This window comes from Salvia hispanica, chromosome 3 (genome assembly GCF_023119035.1).
Source record: "Salvia hispanica cultivar TCC Black 2014 chromosome 3, UniMelb_Shisp_WGS_1.0, whole genome shotgun sequence".
Classification (NCBI taxonomy): domain Eukaryota; kingdom Viridiplantae; phylum Streptophyta; class Magnoliopsida; order Lamiales; family Lamiaceae; genus Salvia; species Salvia hispanica.
Window position 1 is genome coordinate 44138416 of NC_062967.1, and position 19281 is coordinate 44157696.

Below are 19281 nucleotides of genomic sequence, written 5' to 3' on the forward strand. Positions count from 1 at the left end.
CAAATAAGAATAAGAGTGAAAGCCAATTTGCTGATTTGCCAATTATATGCTACGTTTATTAAAGTTTATATCCTAGTACATGTATATCATATGTCTTCACAATTTTGTTCAAGTTAGAAATAAAATAGAAAAATAAAAAAGAAAAACATGATATCAAAGTAGTCGGCCATGAGAGCGTGAATCGCGTGGTGTTTTTTATTGGATAATATAACGTCTACTACAAATATTAATATCTATAGTGTGAACATGACAGGTGAACCATTGCTAGCTACAAAAACAATTAGTTTGTGTATTAAATTAGATGAAATAAAATAATCCATGTTTAGATTCGAGCATCACATAGTCACATGCGATTTAGTGATTTACAGTGTGTATATTTTTCTTTGATGTTGACTTTCTGAACAAAAAGAAGGTCCTATAATAACCGTGAAAAGTAAAAAGTTGAAGAAAAAAAATATTGTCCACATATGGTGATTTCATGGAACCTAAAGATATAGTTGGCCGAGCCAAGCCACAAAACGTGGCCAAGCCATGAAATCGTGATCGGGCCACCAACACTCATGTTTTACACTATAATGGACATGTCCAAGCCACCAAATAATTTATTTTTTGTATATTTTAATTAAAAATGGATATATTTATAGAATTTGTGTAGGAATGAGGTAAAAAAATGTGTATACTTATAGAATTAAAAAAAAAAATCAGAAAATATGGAGAGCCGCGGCCCGTGGCCGCTGCAATGGGAGAGCCACGGCTCCCGCCCAAGAGCCGCGGCCGGGCCACGATCGTGGCGCCGCGGCTCTCCCGTGGCCCGGCCGCGGCTCCCCTATAATGGATGCTCTAACTCCCACGCGTTTATTTTATTATCTTCATAAAATTATTGTCAACTAAAAGTAAGAAAAGTATATACTCAAACCGTTTCCTAATAATAAAATTTTTTAAAATGACATGAGTTTTAATACAAAATTGGTAAATGAGAAAGATAGAAAGAAAAAATGTATTAATAGAAAATAAGTTTCATTTGAAAGAATTTTGTAAAATAAAAATTTTCAATTTTTAGAAAACGGAGTAAATGAAAAGAACTTTTATTATTAAGAAATGGAAGTGAGTTTAATTAAGATTTCAAAAGATTGCCAAAAAAAAGGAATATAGGGCTTGAGGTGACATAAATGAGTTGAAATCAATTGATACTATATTATATGCATATGAAGAAATTTAGTTAAAAAAACAAACGTGAATAAAAATGACAGTTACCGTTCATCATGATAATTGCTGCTCTTATTTTAATCATAACAAATTATTTAATGATTAATGGGAAAACACTGTTACCTAATTAGAGATTTGTATCATTTATTTATAAAATATTCCAATAAATACAAGTATATACAGATAAATTGTGTATATAGGAGTGTTTTCTACAGACGGTAATGGTTTGAAAATTCCCACACTCACCGTCACCGCGAGCCCCATCTCTCTCATCTCTCTGTGTGAGCGTGAGCTACAATAATCTTGATACTTAAACTCGCTGCGTGCCTATTTGTGCGATCCCTGTTTCTTCACCACCTCAGTTTGTTATCACGTCTCCTTCTCAAATTAAATTTCTCTCATTCTTTTTCCGTGTCAAAGGCCTCGCCTTTTGTTTCCTTATGTCGATTTGAACCAAGTTTTCTGGATAAAAAACGCGATTGATGCGATCCTGACAAACTTAGTTTCACCAATTTTGATCCTTTCTTCATATTGTTTGCTTAATTTGATTTAGGTTTTTTTGTCAAGTGTGTATCCTTTGTGAACTGTGGAAAAGGGCTTAGTTTTCTTAGATCTGCTCTTTTTCTCGGTGGCGTGCCCTTTTTGCTCATTGTTGTCACTACTATATAAAGGCATCTGTGCTGTGTGCTTTCTTGTTTCCGATTTTATTGTATCTAGAAAATTAGAGGGCCCCTGTTGAGGATAAGGGTAGTCGAAAGCTCGTTTTTTTAATATATTGGGATGCTTATTCTTATTTCACTTGTTTGAAGAGAAGAGAAGAGAAGAGTGGATTTTCAAGTTAACTTTTGGATAGGATATCTCTTTGCTGGATTCAGAAGAGCTGTTGATATCCCGTTTTAGGAAATTCAACTAATTTTTATTGCTGGGGATTCCATACATTGTTGGAAAAGTGGATTCTAGGGAGTCTGAGAGGATTGGAAAATCTTCCAAGGGTTTCTTGTCGGAATTCGTGACGGATCCAATTACAGAAAATAGGGGGTGTGACTGTGTTGCTGGTCTGGAGTGCTTTCTAAATGTAATTAGGGCCCTGAGAATGGGTTCCTGCTTTTCTGGAGAGAGCGGGAGCCCACAGTCCGGTTCTCCAGTGGGGCTTACAAAGAGGAGGAACTCAAAGCGGAGGTTTGGGTCTCGAAGTTCCTCCTTTGACTATAGGAGGGAAGAGCTGTATAGGACCCCGGGCCGGATGTTCTTGAATGGTTCAAGTGACATTGCTTGTATTTTTAGCCAGCAGGGCAGGAAAGGGACCAATCAGGATGCCATGATTGTTTGGGAGGTTAGCTCCTTCTCTCTTCTTCCTGATGTAGTGATTTATCTAATTCAATAATCTAAAGGCAGAACTGTTTTATATGAATACAACTACTATGCATACTAGATGCATGATATCTGTAATTTTTATCTGTTCATAACATATTATTATTTGTGTCATAATATTTCTGAAAATAACCTTCATTTGTTGTCTTCAATTGTAAAATATGCACAATACAAATTTGATGCATCATCCAGCATTGTGTTCAGCTGAAAAGTTGGGCAGGTGATGCTAAACTTCCAGTAACCATAGGGCTAAACTAGTTTCCTTGCACGAACATAAGATCTTTTATTGATTCTTTACCCAATTGAATATTCAGAACTTTGGTCCGAGAGCAGACACAGTGTTCTGTGGGGTATTTGACGGCCATGGTCCTTATGGTCATTTGGTTGCAAAGAGAGTTAGAGACTCTCTACCTCAGAAGCTGAATGCACACTGGGAGGTCAATATAAAGGGTGATGATGTTCTAAGGGAAGTCAGTTTAAATACAAGTAGTATGTGCTCAGAAGATACTTCCTTCTTGTCTGCTGAAGAGGAAAGTAGAACCTCCATTGACATCGAAGAAACTGGAAAGCAGCCAGAGATCTTCCAGACATTAAAGGAGTGTTTCCTCAAGGCCTATAAGGTTATGGACAGGGAGTTGAGAATGCATACAAATATCGATTGCTTCTGCAGTGGAACAACAGCTGTAACCCTCGTGAAACAGGTAAATTTAGTAAGTTATAAATCATGATTTGTGATATTCCTGATATATTTGAACATTTCTTGATCTTCTACAGGGCCAAGATCTTGTGATTGGAAATGTTGGGGACTCTAGAGCCATATTGGCTACTAGAGATGCAAATAACTCACTTGCTGCAGTCCAGTTGACTGTGGATCTCAAACCTAATCTTCCAGGTACAGCTCTGCTCTTGCATACATAGCAGAAAGAACATGCATTATTAAAGTTTTATATTTTTACATATTGTTCCATGTCTGCTCACCTTGTTGCCATTTTTGGTCATGAGCTAGTTTCCTGGTGATTTTCTTAAATCTTCTTCGCATATTTATAATGTCCTGGTGATATTGGACATATATAACTTTGCTACTTGTTGGGTTATCTGCATTTGGTGTTGATAATCATGCTAGTGGTGAATGTAATCAAATACTCCCTCCGTCGGTAATATGTGACCCACTTTGACTCGGAACAAGTTTTAAGAAATGTGAAGAAAGTATCTTCCAAGCACATACTATCCGTATTATGTAATTGTTTATGACTGTTTTAACTGTTGTTCTAAGATTTGAGATATTATGTTTTTATTGTTTTCCAAATTATTGAATTTTATATTTCATATTTTTTAAATATTTTTATGTATTTATCGACTGCCATATCCCACCATGTGTGCCATAACCCTTGTGGCAGTTTTTTTGGTCGACCGCGCATGACATTGCTAGTGGTTGGGCACTACTTAAGTAGGTTTTGGAAGTTGTTAGTGTGAGACGAGTACTTTTGTCTCAAATTATGCTTTGCACATGCTTTCTTCATTCAAGTCTACCTTACCTTGCTCTGAAGGAAACTCTTCATTTTTGTTTCTGTTATAATCCACTTTCTTAATCAACGTACACTTATCTTGCAGCTGAAGCAGCTAGGATTCGTAAATGTAGAGGACGTGTTTTCGCTCTTCAGGATGAACCCGAAGTGCCAAGGGTGTGGCTACCAAACAACAACTCTCCTGGCCTTGCTATGGCACGTGCATTTGGTGATTTCTGTCTCAAGGACTTCGGTCTTATTTCTGTTCCTGAGGTTTCTTATAGGCGCATTACTGATAAGGATGAGTTCATTGTGCTCGCCACAGATGGGGTATGTGCCTTCCTTTGTTACTATTTCTGGTTTTTGTCAAACTCTTGCATAATATAGAAAATTTATAAACACGTGGCAGATTTGGGATGTACTCTCAAACAAGGAAGTGGTTGAAATAGTGAATTCCTGCTCCACACGTTCAACTGCTGCTCGAACCCTAGTGGAGACAGCAGTACGGTCTTGGAAATCCAAGTATCCGACTTCTAAAATAGACGATTGTGCTGTTGTTTGCCTTTTCCTCGACTCAAACGATTACTCTGCTTCATGTAAAGAGAACATCCCCACAGCTGAAGAGGAAGATTGTCCTAGTCCAACTGGGCTGAACCGGTCTGGCACAGTCATACACGTGATGGATGAAAATGGAGAAGACTCGGAAGCTAATGAGGACGAGGCAGATGAGGAACATGCAGTTGAGCACGATTGGTCTGCTCTGGAAGGAGTGTCGCGTGTGAACACACTCATAACGTTGCCAAGGTTCGTACCAGGGGAAGATGACATCAAAGCTGCAGAGTCTCGGAAGGGTAGGAAATAAATGATGTGGGGTTTGCATTTACTATACTCGTGGCTCTGATATTTCATTCTAAAAACAGTTTTTGATTCTTTTTGCGGGAAAGGGGGGTTGTTTTCGTTAGATGGTAGTGACGTTTGCGTTTGGTGGTGGATGGGACGTCAGCCCAGCTTATATTAGAGCGGTCTGGGAGTCATCCTCGGGCTTTGATTGCCGTGGATGGGAATGGGATAGTATCCATCTTCCCTACATATTTGTTTCAATTCTTTTTCCAGTGTTTTGTTTGGTCACTCGAGAAAATGTGACATGTATCACCGTATGCTCATAAGAATCTGGCATTTTCTTTGCTCTGTTCTGTGTTTAAAGGCAATACTGTAGTTTATTGATTGAAGAATACATACTTCAAGATTCTATAATGCAATTCAAAGAGCAAATATCAGAAAGATGAGTGAAAGAGAGAGACTGATTTATATTCTTCAAATTTATGATTTGGCTCATTACTAATGTATTACTCCTATTTGACATACAAAAGGTTTTTGACTAGTAATTGTCAAATTTGTTTAGACTACAAACCAAGTGATGTATTGATTTAGCTTTCAATAGGTCATAAACTAAGTTTTCAACGTTGTACTATCTTCCTTGAACTAAACAATAGCAAGTTCAAAAATAAAAAAGTAACAACATGCGATTAGATTATAACGAGTCTTCGAATACAGAAACAATACGAACAACTGCCACCAATATCAAATCTCACATTAACAGCTCTCTTTAGCCAGAACATAATACTAGCGTTCAAGGTAGCCAATAACCATAAAACATAAATACGACCAGCTAACATACAGATAGGTCCGCCAAGTTACTCTTCTTCCTCAGCTTCCTCTAGCCACTTCACAAATGGCTCCAACGACTTCACAAATGTTTGCCTATAACACACCAAGAAAAAACAATAATGAATTGAGGAAGTCCACATTTCAAGCAAAATGCAGTAGTGTCATGGAGTTGGTTCCTTTCAAAACAATAAAAACACAGCCAACCTGCCCTTAGGGTTGGTTCCTTTGCGGAACCAGTGAAGAATGGTATCTTCTGCAAGAACATCCTGATCATAAAGCGATCTTATTATTTCAGGAAACAGCTTCATCAGTTTAGCATCTTCGTAGCACTGGACCTGAACTTTGTAGACAAGTTCAAGCTCAAGCTTTCCCGTGGTACAGAAGGCGTTCAGCAGCGCAGCCCATGTTTTCACCTGAAAACACAAGAATAAATCCTTATAGTAAGTGATTTTGCTGAGCAGTCAACCAGACGAAGTTTACATGCCTATAAAACAAGTAGTCATAGGGATTAAAAGAGCCTTTTGTGTAATTTGGCTCTGTAATATGACCAAGTGTTGAATGTTACCACACTAAAATTGAAATGTACAAGGATTTTACAGAAAACATTATGCATACCTGACGTAGAGCAGAATTAGCATTTTGCTGCTGGTTTTTCCCAGACCATTGCACTGCATCCATGAGGACATCCCAGAGAATCCGCACAACCTCAATGTCTGGAAATTTAGCATCTTTCACATGTTGTTTAACTGTTTCTATGACTTCAGCTACATCAGCTGCTTCACTTATCTGGTTTGTTATCGCAGTTTTCATTTCCTTAAGCTTCACCTCAAAAAGTTTCTTCTCGTTGTACTCTACCAATAATAGAAGCCCTTCCTTGCTGAGATATGAAGAAATCAAAGATATATTAGAATTATTTTAAGGTAGCTGAAAATATCAAAACAATGTCCAAGAAAATTGTGTTCGATGGTATCATAGATTGACTTGTGCATTTGTTGATGTTAATTCAGTACATATGGCCACAGTTCAGTAAAACCTTGCTTTTGTTAAGGAAGGGAAGAAGGAGGTGACTTACGTAAAATGTTCAGAGAGAGCTTCAGGTGTCCGCTTTGCAGATGGGAAAAAGTCCATAAGGCTGTCCTCAATCTTAGCCCGCTTCAGAATTGCAATGAGGTCATCAAGGCTATTGTCAACAAGATATTCCTTGAAGAAATCAGTGATGAATGAGAGAACTAGCCCTTTTTCAATGAGGTTATCCTTGAGCAATGGCTGGAAGACAGTCTCAGGGGGGAGACCAGATAACTTCTGGGAAAAAGCAAGTGCAGTGAAAATAGCGAGCTTCTTCCTCTCATCCTGCTCGAACAGTTCCAGAGATTGCAAGAACTTTTGCATGACATTTTCAAGACTCTTTATGAGGAAAGGCCTTCTCCTCAAAAGCTTTTGAATATATATCACTGATGGCAAAATCACTTCACGACTAGATTCACAGTCAAATATAGAGTATGGATGACGCTCCCCCTCATCGAGCTTTATAGTGCCAGGTTGTGTACGGGTGCCCCTGAATACAACCTATATTCACAAAATTTAGTGCACCCTTAAAACCAATAAACCAAAGAAATTGCAACCTTGTCAATCAATCAAATTAGCAATCAATTTTTTTAGAAAATTCAAAATAACCTCAGATTCAACAAGTTTGTAGTAAATGGTTAATGAAATTCAGCTAGTAGGGAATGTGCAGGTGAATGAGTGAAAAACACAAAACAATCTTATGTATTTAAAAAAAATTGAGCACTTACATACTACATCTGAAGGATGAATATAAAAATTGAAAACAGTTCCTTAAGCAAAGAGAAGTTATGGCCAAATGATTTTAAAAACTGCATAATGTATATGATATTCCAGAAAATGACTAATCAACCACAGAAATTGGGTGTATCTACTATGTGGCCATAAGTTCTGAAAATTGAATTACTATTTGTTAACAAGCATGACAAAATAATTTGCATAACATTCACTGACACATTCTATTCAGAGGAAAAGGTGCATCATTATTCAATCCCTAAACCCTTAAAATTAGAAAAACAACATATGAAGAAGACAAAAGCTTAAGAAACCAACCTCAAAAAAGGTGTCGCCGTATCTTGAGAAATTAAGGTCTGAAGATTCAATGCACTTTGCAATAAGTTCCTGCATCCACAGCAGACGTTTCCATTGATTAACACTTAATACGGCATGTGTCCAAACTGCTCAAATTAGGAGAATTGGTGTACATGCATAACAGAAAAGGCGATCAAGGATCAGCTGTAATAGAATAAACGACAGTGAAGATATATATACCAGATCACCAGCATTATCCAAATAAATCTGGACCACTGCATCCGAGAATGCTGCAGGGTCCAGTGGCGCAGCAATATTCCGTTTGCGGGTCTTAATCCGCGTGCCACTGTAATAAATAATTCCACACCACCACTCATCAAAACATAATATGCAGGGAAAGTTGTTCAGTAATGAGCTCGGCTAAGAAAAAGATATAGTTTTGTGGAAAAATGACTGTTAAAAGTCATTACAAAGTTAGAAAAAAGGCACAAAAAGCAAAGATTATCAGCTGTTTAAATGCTCAGAGGCAGAGACTTTGCCAGTATCCTTAAATATTTTGGAAAAAAGAAAAAACTGAAAAATGAAAAGAATCTGCTTAACACGCAATAAACTGGATGTTCAAAGACTTACCCGAGAGTGGGTTTCTCCTTCGAGCTGTAAGTCAAAAAAAAAGAGAAAAAGTTAGTAAGTTTGGCATAATAGAATTGAAATTACGATGCGAAATAGAAAGATCTAACCATCAGATCCTTAATTAGCTCTACGGTAAAGCTACTTAGAATTTTAAATATATAAAAATAAAAAAAATTTAAAGATCATAGGGAAACCCTACTGCTAAATAAATCCCCTAAGCCTAAATCGAAATATAAAAACTCCACAAAATTGAAGAACAGTCTACCTCAAAACCCAATCGAACATAACAAACCCTAGCTACAACTAAAAATATTACCGATTACAAATCCAAAAAATGGCAGATCTGGAAAAAACGCACACAACCACAAGAAGGTGATAAAATTAGGATCTTTGACGGAATCATTACCTCATAAACCGATCTGAAGAGAATCAAATAGAGGGCAGAGTCTGAAGAGACTCTCGCGAAGAAAAGAGAGATAGGAGGAGATAGATGCAAATCCCAAACGTTGAATGGGGAAGCGAAGAGGGCAAGATGAAAATAAATATATATACTGGAAAAGAAAACGAGAAATGGTGGGGAAAGAAAGAAAAGTACAACATGTGAAGCACACGGCACAAGTGATTGAGCTTGATTCACTTTAGCTCACAGTGGTCTCGTGGGCTCCACATGGAAAAAGATTAAAAGAGCTCTTTTTTATAAAGTAGAGGAGATTAAGTCATTAATAAGTTACTAATAATTAAACATATAACTCCAAAGATATGTATGAGTTGGGTGATATTTTTCTATGAATCCAATTTAAGAAATAGTAGTAGAAAATAAAGACACGTCTGAGTTATATTTATGATTATCTATGAATTCTAGCCCATGAAGTTGTACTCAGTAGTTTTGTTGGTTAATAAGATTAGTTAAAATCTTAAAACACTTGAAAAGTTCTAAGTTTAAGATGTAGAATCAACAGTCGATCGATCTCCAGCATATGCTTTGGTGTTTTGTAATTCTTGATTGGAGTATATAGAAAATGGCATTGACTCCTACCGTAAGTATCTTATATACAGAGCTCAAAGAAATTTATTTCAATTGTTTAAGGTGGATCGATTTAGCTAAAGAAGTTAAATGAGTCAGGACCGGCCAAGCTTAGACTCGGGTTGGATCTCAATCTGACCAGATAGTTGAGTCGAATCACCCTAGATTGCGCTTTTCTAAAAAATCTGACCCAACCCAGGTCGATCTCATTAAATAAAGTGCCATGTTTGGTCTTAAATAACACCATCATCAAGCTAATTTCGATTCTGAATAGCACAACTTTCGACAAATAAAGCTTCAATCCGTAGCCTCACGGGCTTTTGTTTCCATAGACGACAGCACAAATATCCCATAACCATTGCCATCAATTTGCCCCCTGCATTAAAAATCTAGCTTCGCCACTGCCACTGGCTGTAGACGCATGGCACATGGTACATGCGCGTGCATAAACACGGATGAATTTCATGATTTGGCAAATGACAATGTTATCTTGGTGGTCATTGTGATATATTGTGAAATAATGTAGATCAATCCAAGTGTGAATTTCATATTGGGCAGATAGTTTTGAATTGACGAGCAAGATTGCAAAAAACGTCGATCAAATACAAACATGCATATTATATATACATCATTATTAATCGTGTGGGAGACCTTGATATTGTCTCGTTAACATGTTATCAGATCATTAATGCTTTGTTAGAAAAGTCACATTTCTCATACATAGCTCGGCGTGTTCAAAATATTATAAGTACAATTTATCATGCATCATTGGAAATGATATTCGCTTAACATATTTTCTAATCAATCTCTCATTCAGTCTCCCTTCTAAAGAAAAAGAAAAAGTCACTAAAATATAAAATCCCTCCATTTCACTCTAAGTGATACGTTTTCATTTTTAAGATGTCTCATTCTAAATGATACTCCCTCCGTTCACCATTAAATGTCTCATTTTTCCTTTTTCGTCCGTCCGCCATTAAATATCTTATTTCTTTTTTACTCTATTTGATAAGTGGACCTTACATTCCACTAACTTATTCCACTCATATTTTATTATAAAACCAATATATAAAAGTATGATTCACATTCCATAACTTTTCTATCCACTTTCCTATATAAAGTCAAACAATTTCTTAAAACTCGTGCCAGTCAAATAAATCACGGACGGAGGGAGTACATTTCTAAATAAAGAAACATTTCCTTTTCTTTTTTTTTTCTATTTGTTTTACTTTTTATTCTCTCCATTTTCATAAAACACTACATAAAATCTTGCGTCGAATTAGAAATGATTCACTTAGAGTGGGACGAAGAGAGTAAGTATAGTGTTGAGGAAAGTGATTATCCAAAGGAAAAGAAAATGGATCTACGTACTTAATTTCCAAATAGTAGAATGTAATTATACTTCATCAATCCCCTAAAAATATAAACTATTTTCTTTTTTATCCATCCCCTAAAAATAGAAACTTTCTTTAATTTTCTTTCAGTATAATAAGGTGGGACTCATTTTTCACTAGCACACTTTTCTTTCTATTTCTCTTACTTTATAAATTTTGCATTAAAACTCGAACTGTTTCAAAAATTCCTATTTTCAGGGGGACGGAAGATGTACTCATATTTTGATACCCATATTTTGATGCGTGACAAAAGGCATGAATATATGAATAAAGCATAACATTATAAGTAACACATGCAAAATACATCAATTTTAATCAGCAGATGTTCCACTGATCTTACATGAAAACTCACAAACAACAAATGAAAAGAATTTCCCAAAAATGAAAAAGACCAAACACAAAAAAAATGAAAACAATCAATCAGTTGACAAAACGGCATTTCTTCCTGATCTCACCCTTCTTCCCGGTGAGAACCTCAATCTCTCCCATCTTCACCATCGCCGCCGCAAACTTCTTCCCCCACGCTCTATTATTCCTCGCATTCTCCGCCACCAGCCTCGCCGTCAAGGGGCTGGTCTGCAGCACCTGATCCGTCGTCAAAACCCCCCTATTCGCCCTCAATCCCACGTAGAACTTGTTGTCCAAACAATCCGGCGTGATCGAATCGAGGTTGACGGTGCGATCGACGGTGGAGTTTGCCGGGCACTTCCTCTTCAACAGAGCCGCGAATTTGGGGTCGAGCGTGGGGTCGGTGGTCGGGTAGAGGCGGCTGGTGAAGGAGCTGCAGTGGGAGATTCCGACGGAGTGGGCGCCGGAGAGGGTCACCATCTCGTCGAGGGAGAGGCCCTTCGCGGCGAAGTTGTCGCGGAGGGAGGTGGCGTTGAAGAAGGGGGGAGGGAGGCTGAGGAGGGGCTCGGTCACGGAGGAGATGCGGCCGTCGCGGCGGCCGGAGGGGACGGGGTAGCGAATTTTGCCTAGCTTGGCGGCGCTGTCGCGGGCGGCGAAGGCGAGGACGTCGGCGCACGAGACGGTGCGAGGGCAGCGGCGCTCGAGCTCGGCCTTGGCGGCATCGATTATTTCAAAGCCTCGGAGACTTCCCTTGTTTGGGATGCTTTCCTTCTCCGAGGCGGGCCCGTCCAACAACACTGATGCGTCGCATCCCTGTGTTGTTGGCAAATGAAAGAAAAAAATAAATATAACAAAATCCCAGTGTAACCAATTGGTTTTAATTAAGATGTAATCAAATGCAAACTATATATATTATATAAATTGATATTGTGTTGACATTTTCTATTGACGTTATTTGTTGTTATAGGAAGATGCAGTTTGCATTTCTGTCACATGCAATTATTTATAATAAGAAAATATAAATAAGGAAAAATGTTTATGCCATTTACCCTGACGAAGCAGTCGTGGAAATGGAGGCGGATTAGGCCAGCAGCGAGGCCGGGGTTGCGGGAGGCGAACTTGTTGACGTGTTTCTGGACAATGGCTTCGGCGGGTGGGCAAGAGTATTTGTAGAAGCCCACTTTGAGTGGCGATGATGAGGAAACGGTTGAGACAAAGATGAGGAAGCAAGTGAGCATCATCATCATCATGGTTGAGGAACAACCCATTCTTGATGATTGTATCTTGGATTGAGTAGAGGTGGTGGTGATGGTGATGGTGGTGGTGGTGAGTTTATATAGCTAGCACAAGGGGAAGAATCAATCAAGTGATCAATTTAGTGTTGGGGTTCAAGATACGAACGTGTGTGCAACTAATCAACTTGCATTTCTTATATATGCTTTTCGAGATAAGGGGATTAGTAGATGTCATCTCCTATGTGTATGTAGCCAGTTTTCTAATTATATACTATGTAATTAGGATGGAGACCGGAGTAATGTTTACTCCTCATTAAGATTGTATCTCAAACTTAAATATATAGTGTGTTTGGTTCATGAGATTGAATTCCACAAATTAATCCTGGATGAATAATCATGTGATAATTAGTTATAGCCAACCTCCTCCAACTAAAATAATTTCTCTACTTAATCCTAGATATGACAACTTAATCCTAGATCATATGTTGGTACTATTTTATATAGAAAACTGAACACCATCTACCTATGCTAGGAGTCTCAGTTGAGTTCGTCACGAGTTCTAAAAAATATAAAGGAGAATGGATAAATTGAATAAATGGAATATGATTATTAAAATGAGTTAGTGAAATGTAGAGAGTATGTGTTTTCAATGGTCATTTCAATATGAAAATGTACATGAGATTGGTTGAATATCATGAATGGGGTGGGGTGCATCTTTCTTTTTCGAGAAGTGGTGAGCATTACCATTTCATTTCCAAGATGCAAAAAAGGCAAGTGGGAATAATAACCGGTTTTAAATTTAATTATCACTTCTTCTTTGTCTTTGATATTCTTCTCCCTATATAATTAAAAGGAGTTGCCAACATCAAGTCAAATGCTCAGCTTTTATCGTTGGCAAAAGAAAAGGAGACTAAATCCAAAATTTGACTTGTCTTTTGTTTGATTAATAAAGTATTTAAAAGGGCATGGGAAGCAACACTATTTATGTAAATATTCAAAAAAATGAACAAGATGTTGAGCCCAACATACAACAATTTCATATTTATTTAAATGGTAGAAGTACTATATGTAATCAACAGTCGGAGATGGGAAGCAATACAAACACGACTTTAAGATTCTCAATGTATTTTTGCAGACCGAAAATATATAGAACACTAAAGCTGGTTAAAATGTAAAAGTGCACAACATATTACCAAAATCATTTCCCAATCTGCTCTACAAAAAGAATATAACTGAAATACACTTCAATCGTGTGGCATCCCCACATATAAACTGCAAAGGTAAACATATACTCTCTCTATCCTCTCAAGGTGGTTTTTCACAGGAGCATCGCTGAGTCGGAAATACTTCAGCACAAAACCTGAACATCGTATCACAAAAATCAAACAAAACAATCAATAAACATAGAAACACGACAATGCTACAAGGAAGCCAGTTAAAAACCATTCTTTATGAAGATTTTCATAGCTGGATATTTATAAGGTGTGTAGCTGGAAATGGGTGTAGCAACAACATAATCTTTACCGCTCTGTCCGTGTCTGGATCAGCTTAACATATGCTGCATAACAAAGTTTTGCCTAAGAAAAAGTCAATAGTATTTACCATTAGCTTCCTCCCTTCTGCTTGAGAGTGATCTTGTCACCCAAGCTGAGCGCAATTCCCTGAGTCTTGCTCCTTATCCTAATATATCCGTTCAGCTTCTCATCTGCCTGCTTCTCGACACTGACATTTACCAAAGCATCCTCCCCAAATACACTCTTCGCATACAAATTAGCAGCCAGGAATCCACAGTCACCTTCTAAAGCAGAACTGCAGATAACCATGCAAACACAATATAAGTACTCCGTATTATATTTTCACGATACTAAATAGAGTAAAAAGTCATTGATGAGTGAAGACAGGATTATCTGAACAGAGCATTCATGTATTATTTTCTACTGGTCTTGCTTCGAAATTTAAGCAATAAAACAAAGACTGATCGTTCAATAAAATTAGCTGAAATTCATTATTCATCTTTGTTGGGCATGAAGTTGTATTGGGCATGTGTTTCCTGTATCAGATGAAAGGACTACATTGTCTGGAGAATATAATCGTGATCCCACAATTCAATAAAGCCAACCTAATTCGTCAGCACCTCTCTAAGATAAAAGCTATCATCAAACAATAAAAAAGATCATGCACATGTTTGACGCGGAGTTGCTTGTTCAGCAGAGATGATTTGATATCAGACACAGATTAGTTGAATTGCCCTCCTAGCAGTGCTAGGCTATTCAAAAACCATAAACACCACAGAAGCTTTTCCCGGTATTGTAGCAGCAGAGAATAGACTAGAGCTCATAAAATTACTTACGACGGAGTTAAGCATCTCATGTTGGTTGACTTGATAATATGATCAAGGAATTCTTTTTCATTTGCAATTGTTGTGTTTACAGCAACCTGCAAAAACAAGAGAATGAAATTGGAAAGGGAAACAGCATCGAACCAAAGAAAGTTGTATCACAACAAAAAAAGGATGACTACAAAAAGAAAAGGGAACAAAGATAGACAAAGTCGGGCAACGAGTTTTATGGAATCAATAATAAAAAAATGAAAATATAAAATTGGTGAAGTCCAGAAATTATTTCAACGACCACAAGTCAGTTTCATTAAAAGTGAACGAAAGAATGTATATGCAGTGTAAGTCTGAAGGACCGATAAACCGGTCCGAGTTCATTAAACATGTGCAGGCTCATATAAGCTATCACTGCATTAGGAACCAGAGTAAGTGGCTAAACATAAAGCAAATATTCCATCAAAATCAGTAAATCACACAAATTGAAACCCAATTAGGAAGATGATTATCCCTGATTGCAGAGTGTCAACAGTACCTTGTTTTCCCATTCAAATTCTGACCACATGGTCCTAAAAGCAGTATCGCTACAAACAGCAGGAGATATGTAGTCCATGATATCAATATGGATATCATTGAGGACAACAACAGTTCGCTCGAGCACATTTGATGTCTCATAGACAATATTTCCGAATATGACTCCAGTTTCAGTAGAGGAAACCTTAATGTTTGCTTTTATTTGCTTGCTTGATTCAGGAGCCAAAGTATAATTCTGTGGACGCTCAACAAGTTTGAGATCTCCCATTGTTGCTAGCTCTAAACACAAGTTCTGAAGGGTCTCTTTTGTTCTATTGATAATTGTGACATCCAGGACAATATCATAATGATGAACTGTCACATAAGCTTCAGCATAAACTGGATCACTAAATCCTGTGAGTTGAATGATACGATTCAGCTTATTTGCATCATCTGCATCCTTCACAAATTCCCCAGTAGCACGTTTTAAATCATCTTGGACCTCATCCTCTAGCTCCAGCTGGCTCATCCCCTGGAATTTCGACAATAATGATACACATAAAACGTTTATCTAAAATTCACCACAAAACGAATCACCATATTGCAGCAATGTGTTAGAGTGTTACTGTCCAGTGCCAGCATATTTTCATGATAATGAAATACATTAGATGTATACTAAAAAGCTTTCAGAAACTTGAGAACCAGTATAAAGACAATTATGACAGATAGAATGGGTTTTTTCTAAAATGATGCAGCTACTTACCTTTCTGCTCTTCAAATGGTAGAAATCAATAAGGTCATCAGGCTGTGAATGAGTAACCTGAGCCTTAGCTTTACTTTCTTCAGTTTCACGAAGCTGTTTATCAGAGAGCATTTTGACAAAACTCTCACGGCAAGTCGTCAGCCAAATCTTCCTTGCAGCATCCCCTGTGTTACACAACAATCTTATACAAAGAAGAATCCTGTCATATGAATCATTATCAATTGGGTGCGGAAGAACCGAAGATTGCCCGAGCTGTAGCATAGAGACCATAATCAACAAAGCATTGCTTGAAGCTTTATTCACTTCAACCTTCGATGGTTGAACCTCCTCCAATCTTAGACAGAGTTTTGCTAGGGTGCAGGCAATAACTGCCCCAAGGAAAAAGTCACCAGTCAAAAGAAGAGATCTCAAGTTTCCAGTGGTCAAAGATCCCTGAACAACAGCTGGAGCAGAGAAAGCAGTCTCAGAGGCAGCACTTTGAGTTGCATAAGTACCATCAGCAAGGATAGCCGGTCTTCTGGATGAAACGGTGATTGAGGAAGCCTGCTGGGGTGGTTTCTTTGAAGAATCAGCATCTTCCTCATTTTCAGAGACTGAAAAAAAAGGTAAATCCCCAAGACACTGCTTAATAGTTGAAATAGCACTCTCAACCTCAGAAAGAGATAAGGAATACTCTCCAATAATCCAAAGAGCACAGGAGCAGACTCTAGCTGCTCTAATTTGATAAAAGGTATCCAGAAGTCTGGTGACAATAGAAACCCTTAACTTAGGGTTGGTTTCAATTATCTCTCTAACAAAAATGACAACATCCATTGCAGAGGCAATATTGTTGTCTCCCAAGAAATCCATCAACAAATGGACCACTGTGCTTGCCACTTCAGGGAACTTTATAGCACAAGAATGGATTGCTTGAATGAGCATTTGCCGATACTCCCCGTTCTTCTCAAGCTCCCCACTTTGAGTTTTCATGACTTCCTTCTTCAGAGTAAGAACCACCTCAGTGACATTGCGAGGGGTAATCAGTTCCAGAACAATATCAAGTGTTTTTCTTCGGATATCGAGATTTGGGCTAGACAGTGCCCTAAGGACATCCATTATCAAGTCAACCATAAGCTCATGGTGGGAAGACTTGAGCTCATTCAAGCGATCAAGCAGAATGAGCTTAACATTATTATCACTCTGTGAAAGAAGAAGCTGGCAATATGTGTTGGCTGCAGCTTTAATAGCAGTTGGAGCAGAAGACAAAGAGACAAGGGTTCCAGCACACTCATAGACAACGGCAGCTGAAGGAGCATTCAATAGAGATATAATGATCTTAATATATTTTCCCTTTTCAGCCTTATTGGTCCTACAAACTTTCCGGATCAGCTCCAAGACAACCATCTGCATTAACTCACCCCAATCTGATACTCTGTCAACATTGGCCAGTAGGTAGTTAATAGCACGATCCTGTGCACAGTTAAAAAGCATCAGAAATGCATTCCTCTTAGTTGATTGATCCTGCTCTGTCGAGAGAAACTTCTCAATTGTCTCTGGTGCATCAACCAATAACTGCTCACCGTTTGGGAGTTTGTAGATTGACGATATAGCAGAAATGGCATTTCTCCTGACATAAGGGTGTTTATGCTCCAAGTTTGCGAGGATGGAGGGTATCAACGGTTCGATGATATCCACTTCATTGAGCCGGCAAAGGAACCTCAGGGTGACACCCCGGATATATTCATTGGGATGGATAAGATTGTTCCTAAGATTCTGGCAGATTAAGATCATTTCTGGTAACACACGTCCATTTCCATCAGTCTTATCAATAATTTCCAAATAAAGCAGGAGCAGTTTCTGAACAGTGTGGTCTTCCGAGGGCAGCACATATCTCACGATAGTGATAAAAAGCTGAGGCAGGGTTTCACCATTTAGCAAAAGCATGATTGCATTTTTCATGCCATCAATCTTAGCTGGAACATCATTCCCTTCAAGTGCTTCCTTGATCTCATTCGCAAGGGCCGGGGTGCCCTTGTCAAAATGTACGAGCAGAGAGCATGTCTTCTCCATTCGGCACTGGCTATCTGGTATAATCAAGCTCAATTATTCAACAAATGTTAATAATAATATAGTGTGAGAAAATAAGACAATTGAATGTTAATGGAGTGTCAAAAAAAAATTGAATGTTCTTGATATAGTATAATTTTGAGTAAAGGCCAAATGTGGTCCCTAACATATGACCGTTTTATCAATTTGGTCTTTAACATTATCTTTTTGATTATTTGGTCCCTCACGAATAAACTCGGATCCGAATCGGTCATCACTTAACAGAACCGTCTAAAACTAATGGTCAATGACATCTAATCAGGTCTTGACCAAAATTACCTATTTTAATTAATATTTTTAATTATATCGAAAAAATAAAAAAAAATAGATCTGGCGACTCCTCCCCCGCTCTCGCGAGATCGACTTCGAGAATCCGCCGCCGTGGGAGGATTCTCAGGGGAATCAGTCGCCGCCGAATTACAAGGTCAAGTTCATGTGCAGCTACGGCAGGAAGATCCACCCGCGTCCTCACGATAACCAGCTCTCGTACATCGGAGGCGAGACGAAGATCCTCACCGTGGATTGCAGCATCAAATTCGGCTCTCTGCTCCCCAAGCTCACCGCGCTCTGCGATTGCAAGAGCATCTCGTTCAAGTACCAGCTCCCGGGGAAGATCTCGACGCATTGATTTCCGTCACGAACGACGACGATCTGGAGCACATGATGCACGAGTATGAGCAGTTGTACCGGATTTCGCCGAAGCCGACGCACCTGAGGATTTTCATTTTTCCGATGTTGAATCAGAACTTGAGCTCGTCGACTAGGAGCTTCGGCTCCGATGATGTTAAATCGGAGAAGGAGAGGTTCGTGGAGGCTTTGAATTCTGCGCCGATTGTCACTGCGCAGCCGCCGCTTGGTAACGCCGATTTCCTGTTTGGATTTGAGAAAGCAAATGCAATGGCGCCGCAACCTCCGATTCAGCAACAGATGATGGGGAGAGCTCCGGAGATGGAGGATCCGGTGTTCCTTCAAGCACAGGATGAGCGGTCAATTGCGATGGATCCGATCCAGAAGCAGATTCAGGATCTGCAGCGGCTGACGCTGGAGGAGCAGCAGCAAGGAGTCTACCGAAGAAATAGCGACGATAATCTCTCCGGCGTCTACCATTTTAATTAA

The 19281-nt window shown here is 38.6% G+C and overlaps 4 protein-coding genes and 1 pseudogene across 5 annotated transcripts; 2 read left to right on the forward strand and 3 right to left on the reverse strand.

Annotated features, from left to right (window-relative positions):
• Window positions 1-1427: 1427 nt before the first annotated feature.
• On the forward strand, window positions 1428-5270 carry LOC125215352 (probable protein phosphatase 2C 33). 2 transcript variants are annotated; one of them, XM_048116747.1, is made up of 6 exons: window positions 1471-1487; window positions 2016-2539; window positions 2892-3278; window positions 3352-3469; window positions 4189-4412; window positions 4492-5270. In XM_048116747.1, exons 2-6 carry the CDS (start codon window positions 2300-2302, stop codon window positions 4942-4944), a joined length of 1422 nt encoding a protein of 473 aa, XP_047972704.1. In that variant the 5' UTR covers window positions 1471-1487; window positions 2016-2299; the 3' UTR covers window positions 4945-5270. The 2 variants fall into 2 exon arrangements, with proteins under 2 accessions (XP_047972703.1, XP_047972704.1); XM_048116746.1 differs by having other exon boundaries at window positions 1428-2539.
• Window positions 5271-5587: 317 nt separating this feature from the next.
• Window positions 5588-9017, reverse strand: LOC125215353 (eIF5-mimic protein 1-like). Its single transcript, XM_048116748.1, has 8 exons — window positions 8881-9017; window positions 8475-8498; window positions 8085-8190; window positions 7866-7934; window positions 6823-7316; window positions 6366-6627; window positions 5955-6163; window positions 5588-5843 (listed from the first exon to the last, which is right to left on the reverse strand). Exons 1-8 carry the CDS (start codon window positions 8883-8885, stop codon window positions 5777-5779), a joined length of 1236 nt encoding a protein of 411 aa, XP_047972705.1. The 5' UTR covers window positions 8886-9017; the 3' UTR covers window positions 5588-5776.
• Window positions 9018-11149: 2132 nt separating this feature from the next.
• LOC125216083 (peroxidase 5-like) lies at window positions 11150-12525 on the reverse strand. Its single transcript, XM_048117703.1, has 2 exons — window positions 12287-12525; window positions 11150-12050 (listed from the first exon to the last, which is right to left on the reverse strand). The coding sequence occupies exons 1-2, from the start codon at window positions 12503-12505 to the stop codon at window positions 11310-11312; spliced, it is 960 nt and encodes a 319-aa protein (XP_047973660.1). The 5' UTR covers window positions 12506-12525; the 3' UTR covers window positions 11150-11309.
• A 1111-nt stretch (window positions 12526-13636) lies between these two features.
• On the reverse strand, window positions 13637-18138 carry LOC125212633 (coatomer subunit beta-1-like). The gene is made up of 5 exons (XM_048112846.1): window positions 16081-18138; window positions 15340-15849; window positions 14823-14908; window positions 14075-14281; window positions 13637-13832 (listed from the first exon to the last, which is right to left on the reverse strand). The coding sequence occupies exons 1-4, from the start codon at window positions 18127-18129 to the stop codon at window positions 14077-14079; spliced, it is 2850 nt and encodes a 949-aa protein (XP_047968803.1). The 5' UTR covers window positions 18130-18138; the 3' UTR covers window positions 13637-13832; window positions 14075-14076.
• Window positions 18139-18412: 274 nt separating this feature from the next.
• LOC125210283 lies at window positions 18413-19281 on the forward strand (annotated as a pseudogene).